Raw genomic sequence first — 13,772 nt, forward strand, 5'->3', positions numbered from 1 at the left:
TATTCCATCATTACGTTCCGTCATTCCGTCAGTCCACCATTCCACCGAATAGCGTCACCCCCGATATTTTGATGTCCAAGAAACTACTAAACGCGAGGCTAATCATTGTGCCAAGAATTGAATCTGTTAGCTACATTTTATAGTGCCAGATAATAGTCCTTTGAGAGAAAAAAAAACGTAATTCTTGGCCGTAATGAACTCAGTTTTCGGGACCAAGATGTTCCTCGTTCTCGGGAGCAACAGTGCTCCAATATCTCTCTCTTTCTTTCCTTGAAGGAAGACATTGGACATGACATGAATGATTCTCGCCCCCCCCCCCCCCCCCAAAAAAAAAACATGGGGTCAGATTTCTTTCAATAGAAGCGACGACTCGTGTCCCACAACGCTCAGATCATGCTGAGGCCAAAACGGTGCGACAGTTCGGGAATTTTTTCTTTTTAAGTCACCATCGCTTGTGAAAAAATAACATTACATTGTTTCACTAAACGCTTTCTGGCCGGGAAAAAGTTGTTTGCCTCTTTGTGCATTCATTTAGATTCCGCCGCAGTTTAGACAAATGACGTCATTGGCCGCTGTCACGCGACGACATTTCCCAGGTCAAGTTTCGTCGGCAGATGGTAATTTCGAGTTGTTTTCTTTTTCTGCCTATTTTTCATCTTCCTTTCTCTTTTAACTCTACGTCCTTCTACTTAAGATGGTCTCTGAACGCCTAGCAAGGATTGAAGTGGCGTTTACCACGCTATCCACGGCCGTATTGGCAACAGAGAAGTGTTTCGCCGAAGTAGCAAGATAACGGTAAACACTGCAACTTTGAATGCTTTGTACAACGTTAATATACTTTGGCCGAAAAACGTTTTTCCAGAATCGTAATGTATATCCCTCCAATGTCTGATTCATCACTGTGATTACTTTCAACAGCGTTGGACTTTTGAGAGATAATTATTTTAAAATCAGCCTCTATCGCTCCATCTAATTTAATATGCAATATTTGAAAATTTATTTTTTATTCCCTTCGGCAATTTTTGGATGTTTATCGAATGATATTGCATTGAAAGGCCTTTTTCTTCATCACTGTGTGGTTTTCTCGTTATTTTGCGTTGCGATAGTGATTTCTGAACCGTTTTTTGCAAGGGCTTATTTTAGGCCTGATTTTGCTGCTATCAGACGGAAAAAGTTTGCGGCTCGATATTTTTGGTTTAAAGCGAAACTGAAACAAAAGAAATTCACTTTTGAATAGTATTCGGTAACCTCTGCTTGGGAGACAAAAATCGGCCGATTTTATTTTTTAGCCGGAAATCATCGGTCGTTTCTTAGGCGCAGGGCCTCTTAAAAACTGTATCGGCTAAAAATAAGATTCTATTTATTTAGCATTTTTGCGGGAAAATGCTGCAATTTCCAGTCTTTAGTACTCTTTCACAAATTGAAGATCTTACTAAGATATTTTTGATTGATGTGAGTGCAATTTTTCTTGCAGTTAAAGGCAGGGTAATTAAACGAAGTGTTGGTAATGACACATTACTTGCAAAACTGCAAGATATCGAGCGAATACTTGGTGAGTAAAGTAAATAACTCTCTATTTTTCTCCCCGAAGTTAGAGATAGCTTTCACGAACTGAGAGTGAGATTCTGGTCAATTTTTCTTCCAGTCTCTTCTATCAAACAACAGTACTGGTACTTATTTTCGCCGATCACTTTAAAAATTTATAATCTGGCGTTTTTTCGCCTTAGAAAATCCTCGTCAAATTTAAATACGCGAAATTCAATTACCAAATAGTCCATAGAATATTGAAATCACAGAAAAGATGATAAAACATAATTATAATTATAACAGCATATACACAGTACAATATAATTATGATTTGAAAAATACACGAATAATCAACTGACTTATAGTAAGTTCCGTTTTGTATCTTCTGTAAAAGAGGGTGTTACTTTATTAATATTCGCATATGGAGAAGAAAATCTAGCTAGTATCCGGCCGAATGACGATACAGTTTATCTACAAATTTAGAATGTCAGAAATGTTGAAAAACAAAATTAAGTTGAGAATACTTGAATCGCGAAATTTAATGCCTTTTTTCATATGCCATTAATTACTGAAATCGCGAAAACTGGAGAGATAAGACCCCGCGAAAAACTGCCACGAATGTAACAACGAAATTAACTACCAATTAGGTTTTAACTTGCAGTGAAAAACGTCCTGCTTTTCTTTCAGGTGTTCCTTGTCCACAGGGCTGGGTGCGATTTAATGAATACTGCTATCTTGTCAGTAACTCTATCCAGACATGGCAACATGCCCAGACATACTGCAAAGGACTGGGAGGAAATCTGGTGAAAATAAACAGCCAGGAAGAAAACGAGTTTGTACTAAACCTCGTGAACAAGCTCGCCCCATCGCTGAAGCAGATTTGGATCGGACTCGAGTGGGACTCTCGCCTGAACGCGTTCGTGTGGTACGATAATTCAGTTCCTACCTTCACCAAATGGGCCCCACCAGAACCAAATGGAAATGGTGCGGAGCCTTGTGGCAACATGTGGACTGGTCACGCAGGGATTTCTTATTTGGCATCTGGCGACTGGAATGATCTCATTTGTTGGCATCCTGGTTTACCCTGTGGTCTTGTCTGCAAGAGGCTGCCCTAGATGTTAAGCCAGCTTCATTCCCGATCAAAGCCGAAAGTAGAGTGTAGTGGAAAAATTAAAGTAGATTCTGGGTCGAAATTTTAAAATGCAAACAAGAAAACATTTTAGTGCTAATTTCTAAAGGGTTAAAAAAAGCGGCATGTGACGGAAATAAACACTTTGTATCCCTTGTTCATAGCCTGCGTAGCAAGCGTTTCCGCGCGAGTTCGTCGAGAACGTCGGGACGAGAGCAAAAAAAAAAAAAGGATTGACGGGGGAGGGGGAGGGGAAAGAAGGAACCCTCTTCCTCTTCTCCCCTCCCCCTCCCTCTTCCACCTTTTTTTTTTCGCTTTCGCTTCAACTTTCGCGCAATAACTCGATTGGAAACGCTTGCTACGCAGGCTACTTATTCAGTTCTTGTTTGTGTTTTTTCTTTTATGTAGAGAATTCTTTTTATGGTCCATTTACGTCTTTCACTCACGAAAGAGGACAAAATTAAGTCGAAATTCGACATCGTTTGCAGGCGTAAATCAACCCAATAAGAGAACAGCGAGCAAAAGGAGGTAGAATGGAGAAATCCCTCATGTATTTTCTAGTAGCGCGCACGCTTTTGGCGGCCAGAAAAAAGCGTTTTCTATGACAAACAGGGTGAACAGTTCTTTCAAAAGATAACTTTCAGAACCTCTTAATATATATACCCTTGGTTTTATAGCCTTCTAATATATGGTAAACTTCACGGTGTCAAAAATGACGAAACATTAATTTCTTTGCACGAGTGTAAAAAATAGGAAGAAAGCCTAGATCAAGATGAAATATAGCTTGAAAGCAAATTTGAGAAATGTGTAACAAGCCTTGTAAAGATGACGTATAGACCAGCTTTCGTTTTTTTCTAATTTGTATAATTTCCATCGGGCCTTCGGCCATGTTAAGGCCGATTTTAAACTTTCCCATTTTTCGCAGTCACGGAGCTTCGCTGGAACTTTAGCATATTGTTTTTGAAAAACGTTTACTAGAGGGTTTTTGGTGACTTAAAAATAAAATCGAAGTTTTGATCTGGCGCCGGATTCTCGACTAGGGACCTTAAGATTCGACGACGGCTACGGCAATTGGAACGCCACAAAAGCAATAGGTTTAAATGGCAAAACAACAATTTTGCACGTGCATTACCTTTTTTTGCACATTTCTTTGCCGTCACTGCACGACTACGTCGTGAAAATGCCTAATTTCACGATGTACAGAGGAAGTACACAAGCGACGAAGAAATTTACTCTCTCCTTCTGAACTTGGAAATGATTCTTAGGAATTCAACTTTAGGAGGGTTCGCCTGCATTTGACAAAGTTAGTGACTTGGAGTAAGCACGATGAAGATTGAAAGAACGCGAATTCACTTTTTCAGCGACGTTTTCTCTGCCGTCGCCGTCCTCGGATCTTAAGGTCCTTAGTTACGTACTGACAACGGCTTCAAAGTACTGGGGTCCCAAAGAACTAGTCGGAAAAGTGCGGGCACCATGCAGTCCATGTGGACTGGGCCGGAGTTACCGCGCCTCTGGCTTGGTCTTGCTTGCAAGAGGATCCCTTAGTTGACAAGCTGTTTTCATTGATGATCAAAGCCAAAAGTAAACAAAACTCCGGAACTTCGATGGAAGAAACTGATCAATATAATGTAACAAGAAACTACAACTGCAACGAGGTCTTTGCAGCTTGTAATTCACGTGGTACAAAACCGCCATGCTAGAGAGCAAGAACAACCCTCACAGAAGTCGTTTAGCCTTTCAACCCTTATCTGTAAATAGTCTAAAATAAACAGGAATTTTGAGTAACGTAAGCGACATCTTAATAGTCTTTCAACATGTACACGGGTAATAAATTGAAACAAGAACCCTCTTAGTAGCGTTGAGTCTCGGTTACTTGGAGATAAATTTTCTTGTCAGGTGGTGCTGTCATGCTACTTTTTCGTTTGGAATAAAAAACGAGTGTTATATGTCATCATGTAAATACTTAAAACTTAAAATTTGCAAGGAGAGACAAGCTGCACATCTTAGCTTCACACCGGTGTGAAGCCTTTGAAAACCTTCTGTATATTGATATTGCTCCTACAGTGAGGAGAACTCTTTCAGGGATTTACACTCAAAAGATTGAACGATGTTTTTTATCCGAATATAAATATGTATAGCGTCTATGTAGCCCGGTATGTAGTAGTAGTGGGTTAATTTTTGTGAAATTTATCTACTGTTTGAGGCCCACATCACCACGATCCACGATTTCTATTTATTTATTTTATTTTCAAGTTTTTTAAACCAATCCTCGATCCCCGATCCCCGATTCTCGATCCCCGACCCTCCATCCTCCAACCTCTATCTTTGATATTTGATCCTCTATCCTCGATGCTCGATGCTCGATGCTCGATCCTCGATCCTCGATCCTCGATCCTCGATCCTCGATCCTCGATGCTCGATCATCCCTTTCCAGTAAACCTCCGACCCGATCCGGAAAAGCTCGATATGGGATTTCTATAGTGGTGCAAGTAGACCGAGATAAACACGTCCGGACACATAGGTAAAGTCAGACGCGTAGTTGAACTTGCTTCCAGTAGTGCTCGAAGGTTAAATCCTTGAATCAATGATCAATAATCTTTATTATGCTTTTGTCGATGTACATGGTTAAATGTTACGAGAATAATGTGCACTGAACTAGGAAGCTAAATGAACCAGTTGGTTTTCTTGTTAGCTCCCTAAACAATTTAGGTTCTAGGTAGCAGGTGTTGCGGAATTCTTATAACCCCGCTCACTGGTTCAAACAAATCAAGAGGACTGTATCTTTCGATGTAACAACACGATTTAATCCAATCCAACAATCTACTGCGATGTACAATTCTTACATATTCAACGGTCGTAACACAACGACCAACGATCAACGATCAACTAACAACTAACGCATTCTAAGTAATACAGAAATTTTTCTACTATCCTTGCGTACGGCAGTATCTTTACATATACTACTACATGAGAAATTTCTGAAATTTGATTGGCTCAGAGCAGTGGTATTTCAGCTTAATTTGAAATACCTACATGTGAAAATTTCAAACCTTTTGTGGGTAGTAGTATAAATAAATAATAGCATGATTTGTACGTGATATTTGGCATAAATACCACTAAATTAAGGGACTATTACAAAATCGCACGTTCTTTCACCCTATTAAGCCTAGGAAAATGCATACAGTTACATCATTTTATATCGTAAATATACTCGCACTTTTTCTACATTATTGTGAAATCTAATGTAACGAAAACTAACTTCTTTGCGCTTCAAATGTCTATTTCTAATTAATATTTAATCACAAAATAATCAAGTTAAGCATCATTTATTTCTTTCCCGACAGCAGGTTGAACCAAAGGAAATACAACAAGAAAAAAAGGAAAAATAAACAAAGTAGGAAGAACTTATATTTACATGAACTATGTTGGTTCATCAACAAGTTAAGACGAAAAATTATTTCATTTGTTGTTTTGACAGTAGAAAGCGTATAATTTTCTTCGGAAAGCAGACACACTTCAGTTTTTAAAATAAGTTGGGAGGTCCTGCCAAATGTCCGTAGCCATAAAGGAGATTGATTGTTTGCCTAAGGTTTGTTCGTACGCCTTAGCTTATAAGGATTTTTCTTAGCTGTATACATCGAGTTTTAGCAATGGATATTACTAGCATATTGAAATATGTTGTCCAATACCTCAGGCAGACAGCCTTTATGCCATGAATGCACGAATTTCGAGACTTGTAGACGATAAATATTATTTCCTGTTGAAAGACCTAGAAGATTTAGCAAAGGTTTGGCTTTCTCTGTTTCACTAAAAAATGCTGTGGCAAAAAATATTGATCTTACAATATGGTTTTGTGTTACTTGAATTATACTTATATGTTTTTTGTATGCACTTCCCCAAGCTATTATGCCATAAGAAATATAAGGGTAGATTAATTATAATATATTTGTCTTAGTTGTTTAACTGAGAAGTAATACCTTAATTACGCTATTATTTCAGTGTTTCGAGATATACGGGAACAGACAAATGAGATGTGATATTTCCAGCTTAAAGTGAATCTTCGATCATGACACCTAGGTGTTTTATACATTGCTTTCGTTTAAATGAATAAAAGGACGCGTCACTTTTTCTTATGTTAAGACTGATTAGGATGTCCTTCTTTCTAGTGGGTTTAACTATAATGAAGTTTGTTTTACTCATGTTGATATATAGCTTGTTGATATCACACCATCTTTTCACCTTGGCTAGTTCAGAGTTCATCACGTGTTCAAGTGTTTTAAGGTCCCTTGCAGATGCAAATACATTAGTATCATCCGCAAAGATTTTGACTTAAATTTTCCGAGCTATTTGGCAAATCATTAATGTAGATTAAAAATAAGAGAGGTCCGTGGGTGCTCCCTTGTGGAATTCCACATAATATGGTGTGATTTTGGGACTTAATTCCCTCCAACTCCACATACTTTTTTCTATTCGAAAGATAACTTTGAAGCCAATCCAAAGGTATGCCCCTTACTCCATAAGCTTCCAACCTCCCCAACAAAATTTTATGATTTACAGTATCAAAAGTTTTTGAAAAGTCTAGGAAGACACCACAAGTGTATAAATTACTGTCCATGGAGTTCCTTAGCGTATTTGTGATTTCAGTCATAGCCTCGGCAGTTGAATGTCCTTTTCTAACACCAAATTGAAATTGAGAAAGAATTTTTTGCTTCTCGATATAGTTGATAAGCTGCTCATGTGTACGTTTTTCAAATGTTTGATTGAACGTTGATAAAGTTGAGATAGGGCGAAAGTTGGTAGGATCTGCAACCTCCCCTCCTTTGTCAATTGGTGTAACCTTTGAAATTGAAAGAATATATCAGGAACAACACCCCGTTGTAAGGATTGGTTAAACTATAGGTTAAGGATTCACAAAAATAACTTGAAGATAGTTTAATGATCTTTCGAGGTACTCCAATGGTTGCTTTGTTGAGGTTTGTTCCCATTAATAAAACGTAAACTTCGTGGAGAAGAATACTGCGGTCTTATCCCCAGTTTCCACGGTGTCCGTTAGGAACGCCTGGGAGCTTACTCCCTTTTTGCGACGGACCGACGAAAAAAAAAAACGGTTACATTTTTAGAGTCTCGCTCTGCTAAAGCAAGCTCGACTAATTACCACAAAATGAAGATCTCGCTGTTCAACTATCGATAAAAAATGTCTACCACTTGTTAGAAAAAAGCTTACGAATCGTCGACAATTGTTGCTAGTAATACTAGACCGCATAATATTGCCATAGCTTTATCCTCAACTTAAACCTTGAACTCGCTATTCGGATGATCATGGTCTCGCCTCGTGATGTCTACGTCTAATATAAGATTCTGTCTTAACTCTTGTATTAGGATCTTTGTTCAGCTTCATCCTTTTTGGCTTCAACGAGTCACCACTTTGACAAGGAACTTTAAGAAACAAGAAATCGAAAGAACTGCTCCGCAATTCCCTGACCGCTGGTGAGACCGAATCCGAGATGAAACTGTTTCCCGCTATTCTATTCATATATTTGGCACTTTTATGCGCAGCAGGCCAAGGTACAGTGTAATTTTTCCATTCCACCATACATAGTAATTTTCGCCCGGACCTATAGCAAATCAGCAAAGGAACCAACTCAGAGGAAAGCAAAAAAACTAAGAACTCCCATAATTAGGAAATTGGACATCAAAAGTAGGCCACACGAAATTATACTACATTTATTTATCACAATATCGTTAGGCTCTGTATGATACCTGGGAACGTCGTTTTCGTCGCGTTCAGTTTTCCACCAAATCGTTGAGGACAAAGAAATCATCTCATATCAAGGGAAATTGTTTTGCGTGATAGTAAACGCTACTGGTGAGCTTAAGCAACCACCTGGCGACGGCGACGGCGACAGAAACGAGAAAATAGAAAAGCAACAGATTTAATAAGCAAAATAAAACCTCTCAATCTCGTCATCGCACAAAAAACGTTGTAAAACGTGGCCGGGTCGGAATGGCAATGCGATTGTCCTTTTAGTCTCTAAAATCGTCATTTCATCATTAGCCATCGTTGCGGCTTCGATTTATACTACTACAGGAGAAATTTCTGCAATTTGATTGGCTCAGAGCAATGGTATTTCAGCTTAATTTGAAATACCTACATGTGAAAATTACAGACCTTTTGCGGGTAGTAGTATAAACAAATAATAGCACAATTTGTACGTGATATTTGGCATAATACCACTCGTGATATTTCAAAATTGTCTCAAATTTCACTCGCCTAACGGCTCGTGAAATTACGTATAACAATTTCGAAATATCACTCGTGGTATTTATGCCAAATATCACTACAAATCATGCTATTACCTATACAAATACTTCTCCAAAATCTTGGTTATGGCATGTAACGGTACCTTCAACAACAATACTCAATTTAAAAACTGTATCGGGCTAAAAATATGATTCTATTAGCATTTTTGCGGGAAAATACTGCAATTTCCAGTTTTTAGTACTCTTTCACAAATTGTAGATCTTACTAAGATATTGTTGATTTATGGGTGCAATTTTTCTTGCAGTTAAAGGCAGCGTAATTAAACGAAGTGTTGGTAATGACACAATACTTGCAAAACTGCGAGATATCGAGCGAATACTTGGTGAGTAAACTAAATAACTCTCTATTTTTCTCCCCGAAGTTAGAGATAGCTTTCACGAACTGAGAGTGAGATTCTGGTCAATTTTTCTTCCAGTCTCTTGTATCAAACAACAGTACTGGTACTTATTTTCGCCGATCACTTTAAAAATTTATAATCTGGCGTTTTTTCGCCTTAGAAAATCCTCGTCAAATTTAAACACGCGAAATTCAATGACCAAATTGTCCATAGAATATTCAAATCACAGAAAAGATGATAAAACATATAATTATAACAGCATATACACAGTACAATATAATTATGATTTGAAAAATACACGAATAATCAACTGACTTTTAGTACGTTCCGTTTTGTATCTTCTGTAAAAGAGGGTGTTAATTTATATTCGCATATGGAGAAGAAAATCTAGTTAGTATCCGGCCGGATGACAATACAGTTTATCTACAAATGTAGAATGTCAGAAATGTTGAAAAACAAAATAAAGTTGAGAATACTTGAATCGCGAAATTTAATGCCTTTTTTCATATGCCATTAATTACTGAAATCGCGAAAACTGGAGAGATAAGACCCCGCGAAAAACTGCCACGAATGTAACAACGAAATTAACTACCGATTAGGTTTTAACTTGTAGTGAAAAACGTCCTGCTTTTCTTTCAGGTGTTCCTTGTCCACAGGGCTGGGTGCGATTTAATGGATACTGCTATCTTGTCAGTAACTCTATCAAGACTTGGCAAAATGCCCAAGCGTACTGCAAAGGACTGGGAGGAAATCTGGTGAAAATAAACAGCCAGGAAGAAAACGAGTTTGTACTAAACCTCGTGAACAAGCTCGCCCCATCGCTGAAGCAGATTTGGATCGGACTCGAGTGGGACTCTCGCCTGAACGCGTTCGTGTGGTACGATAATTCAGTTCCTACCTTCACCAAATGGGCCCCACAAGAACCAAATGGAAATGCTATAGAGCCTTGTAGCAACATGTGGACTGGTCACGAGGGGAGTTCTGCTAGGCCATCTGGCGACTGGAATGATCTCAGTTGTTGGGTTCCTGGTTTACCCTGTGGTCTTGTCTGCAAGAGGCTGCCCTAGATGTTAAGCCAGCTTCATTCCCGATCAAAGCCGAAAGTAGAGTGTAGTGGAAAAATTAAAGCAGATTCTGTGTCGAAATTTTAAAATGCAAACAAGAAAACATTTTAGTGGTAATTTCTAAAGGGTTAAAAAAAAGCGGCATGTGACGGAAATAAACACTTTGTATCCCTTGTTCAGTTCTTGTTTGTGTTTTTTCTTTTATGTAGAGAATTCTTTTTATGGTCCATTTACGTCTTTCACTCACGAAAGAGGACAAAATTAAGTCGAAATTCGACATTGTTTGCAGGTGCCATGTTTAGGCCGATTTTAAACTTTCCCATTTTTCGCAGTCACGGAGCTTCGCTGGAACTTTAGCCTATTGTTTTTGAAAAAAGTTTAGTAGAGGGTTTTGGTGAATTAAAAATAAAATCGAAGTTTTGATCTGGCGCCGGATTCTCGACTAGGGACCTTAAGATTCGACGACGGCTACGGCAATTGGAACGCCACAAAAGCAATAGGTTTAAATGGCAAAACAACAATTTTGCACGTGCATTACCTTTTTTTGTACATTTCTTTGCCGTCACTGCACGACCACGACGTGAAAATGCCTAATTTCACGATGTACAGAGGAAGTACACAAGCGACGAAGAAATTTACTCTCTCTTTCTGAACTTGGAAATGATTCTTAGGAATTCAACTTTAGGAGGGTTCGCCTGCATTTGACAAAGTTAGTGACTTGGAGTAAGCACGATGAAGATTGAAAGAACGCGAATTCACTTTTTCAGCGACGTTTTCTCTGCCGTCGCCGTCTTTGGATCTTAAGGTCCTTAGTTACGTACTGACAACGGCTTCAAAGTACTGGGGTCCCAAAGAACTAGTCGGAAAAGTGCGGGCACCATGCAGTCCATGTGGACTGGGCCGGAGTCACCGCGCCTCTGGCTTGGTCTTACTTGCAAGAGGATCCCTTAGTTGACAAGCTGTCTTCGTTGATGATCAAAGGCAAAAGTAAACAAAACTCCGGAACTTCGATGGAAGAAACTGATCAATATAATGTAACAAGAAACTACAACTGCAACGGGGTCTTTGCAGCTTGTAATTCATGTGGTACAAAACCGCCATGCTAGAGAGCAAGAACAACCCTCAAAGAAGTCGTTTAGCCTTTCAACCCTTCTCTGTAAATAGTCTAAAATAAACAGGAATTTTGAGTAACGTAAACAACATCTTAATAGTCATTCAATATGTACACGGGTAATAAATTGAAACAAGAACCCTCTTAGTAGCGTTGAGTCTCGGTTACTTGGAGATAAATTTTATTGTCAGGTGGTGCTGTTATGCTACTTTTTCGTTTGGAATAAAAAACGAGTGTTATATGTCATCATGTAAATACTTTTAAAAAACTTAAAATTTGCAAGCAGAGACAAGCCGCACATCTTAGCTTCACACCGGTGTGAAGCCTTTGAAAACCTTCTGTCTATTGATATTGCTCCTACAGTGAGGAGAACTCTTTCAGGGATTTACACTCAAAAGATTGAACTATGACTTTTATCCGAGTATAAATATGTATAGCTTCTATGTAGCCCGGTATGTAGCCAACAAGATACGGCTCGGTATTCAGGACAAAAAAAAAAATGTTTAAGTTTGGCAGAACCTTATACGTCAACAGACAGATCATTCAGTTCGCGCATATTCATGTTGAATTTGTTGTCCGTCTATTAAAAGATACAGTTGATGTTTACGCGATCTCAGAGTACGATGTTTAGAGCTGTACACAGCGTGCCTTTTGTCACGGTATCACTGGGATAAGGCGTTTAATTTTCCGGGAAAATTCCATTTTCTCGTCAAAACAATCACTGACTCAGTCAGACTCGGAGTAGTTTACTGAAATTTAGCGCTCAGTACAGCGAGCGGGGCTAATTTTTTTGTGAAATTTATCTACTGTTTGCGGCCCACATCACCACGATCCACGATTTTTATTTATTTATTTATTTTATTTTCAAGTTTTTTAACCAATCCTCGATCCCCGATCCCCGATTCTCGATCCCCGACCCTCCATCCTCCAACCTTTATCCTTGATCTTTGATCCTCGATTTTCGATGCTCGATGCTCGATCCTCGATGCTCGATCCTCGATCCTCGATCCTCCCTTTCCAGTAAACCTCCGACCCGTTCCGGAAAAGCTCGATATGGGATTTCTATTTATAGTGGTGCAAGTAGACCGAGTATAAACACGTCCGGACACATAGGTAAAGTCAGACGCGTAGTTGAACTTACTTCCAGTAGTGCTCGAAGGTTAAATCCTTGAATCAATGATCAATAATCTTTATTATGCTTTTGTCGATGTACATGGTTAAATGTTACGAGAATAATGTGCACTGAACTAGGAAGCTAAATGAACCAGTTGGTTTTCTTGTAGTTCCCTAAACAATTTAGGTTCTTGGTAGCAGGTGTTGCGGAATTCTTATAACCCCGCTCACTGGTTCAAACAAATCAAGAGGACTGTATCTCTCGATGTAACAACACGATTTAATCCAATCCAACAATCTACTGCGATGTACAATTCTTACATATTCAACGCACAACGACCAACGATCAACGATCAACTAACAACTAACGCATTCTAAGTAATACAGAAATTTTTTCTACTATCCTTGCGTACGGCAGTATCTTTACATATACTACTACATGAGAAATTTCTGAAATTGGATTGGCTCAGAGCAGTGGTATTTCAGCTTAATTTGAAATACCTACATGTGAAAATTACAAACCTTTTGTCGGTAGTAGTATAAACAAATAATAGCATGATTTGTACGTGATATTTGGCATAGATACCACTAAATTAAGGGACAATTACAAAATCGCACGCTCTTTCACCCTATTAAGCCTAGGAAAATGCATACAGTTACATCATTTTATATCGTAAATATACTCGCACTTTTTCTACATTATTGTGAAATCTAATGTAACGAAATCTAACTTCTTTGCGCTTCAAATGTCTATTTCTAATTAATATTTAATCACAAAATAATCAAGTTAAGCATCATTTATTTCTTTCCCGACAGCAGGTAAAATCAAAGGAAATACAACAAGAAAAAAAGGAAAAAATAAACAAAGTAGAAAGAACTTATATTTACCTGAACTATGTTGCTTCATCAACAAGTTAAGACGAAAAATTATTTCATTTGTTGTTTTGACAGTAGAAAGCGTATAATTTTCTTCCAAAGCAGACACACTTCAGTTTTTAAAATGAGTTGGGAGGTCCTGTCAAATGTCCGTAGCCATAAAGGAGATTGATTGTTTGCCTAAGGTTTGTTCGTACGCCTTAGCTTATAAGGATTTTTCTTAGCTGTATACATCAAGTTGTAGCAATGGATATTACTAGCATATTGAAATATGTTGTCCAATACCTCAGGCA

The 13,772-nt window shown here is 38.4% G+C and overlaps 1 protein-coding gene across 2 annotated transcripts in view; it reads left to right on the forward strand.

Annotated features, from left to right (window-relative positions):
* Positions 1 to 10,558, forward strand: part of LOC140934945 (perlucin-like protein) — a 16,911-nt gene extending 6,353 nt beyond the window's left edge. Inside the window, exons 2-3 of one of the 2 annotated variants that reach the window (XM_073384503.1) lie at positions 1,475 to 1,552; positions 9,955 to 10,558. In XM_073384503.1, the coding sequence (XP_073240604.1) occupies positions 1,475 to 1,552; positions 9,955 to 10,382 (506 nt within the window). In that variant the 3' untranslated portion in view covers positions 10,383 to 10,558. Of the gene's footprint in view, positions 1 to 1,474; positions 1,553 to 2,214; positions 2,818 to 9,954 lie in introns of those variants that run through there. The other variant, XM_073384502.1, reaches the window with a different exon arrangement.
* The last annotated feature ends 3,214 nt before the right edge of the window (positions 10,559 to 13,772 follow it).

Source organism: Porites lutea, chromosome 4 (genome assembly GCF_958299795.1).
Source record: "Porites lutea chromosome 4, jaPorLute2.1, whole genome shotgun sequence".
In the NCBI taxonomy this organism is placed as follows: Eukaryota; Metazoa; Cnidaria; class Anthozoa; order Scleractinia; family Poritidae; genus Porites; species Porites lutea.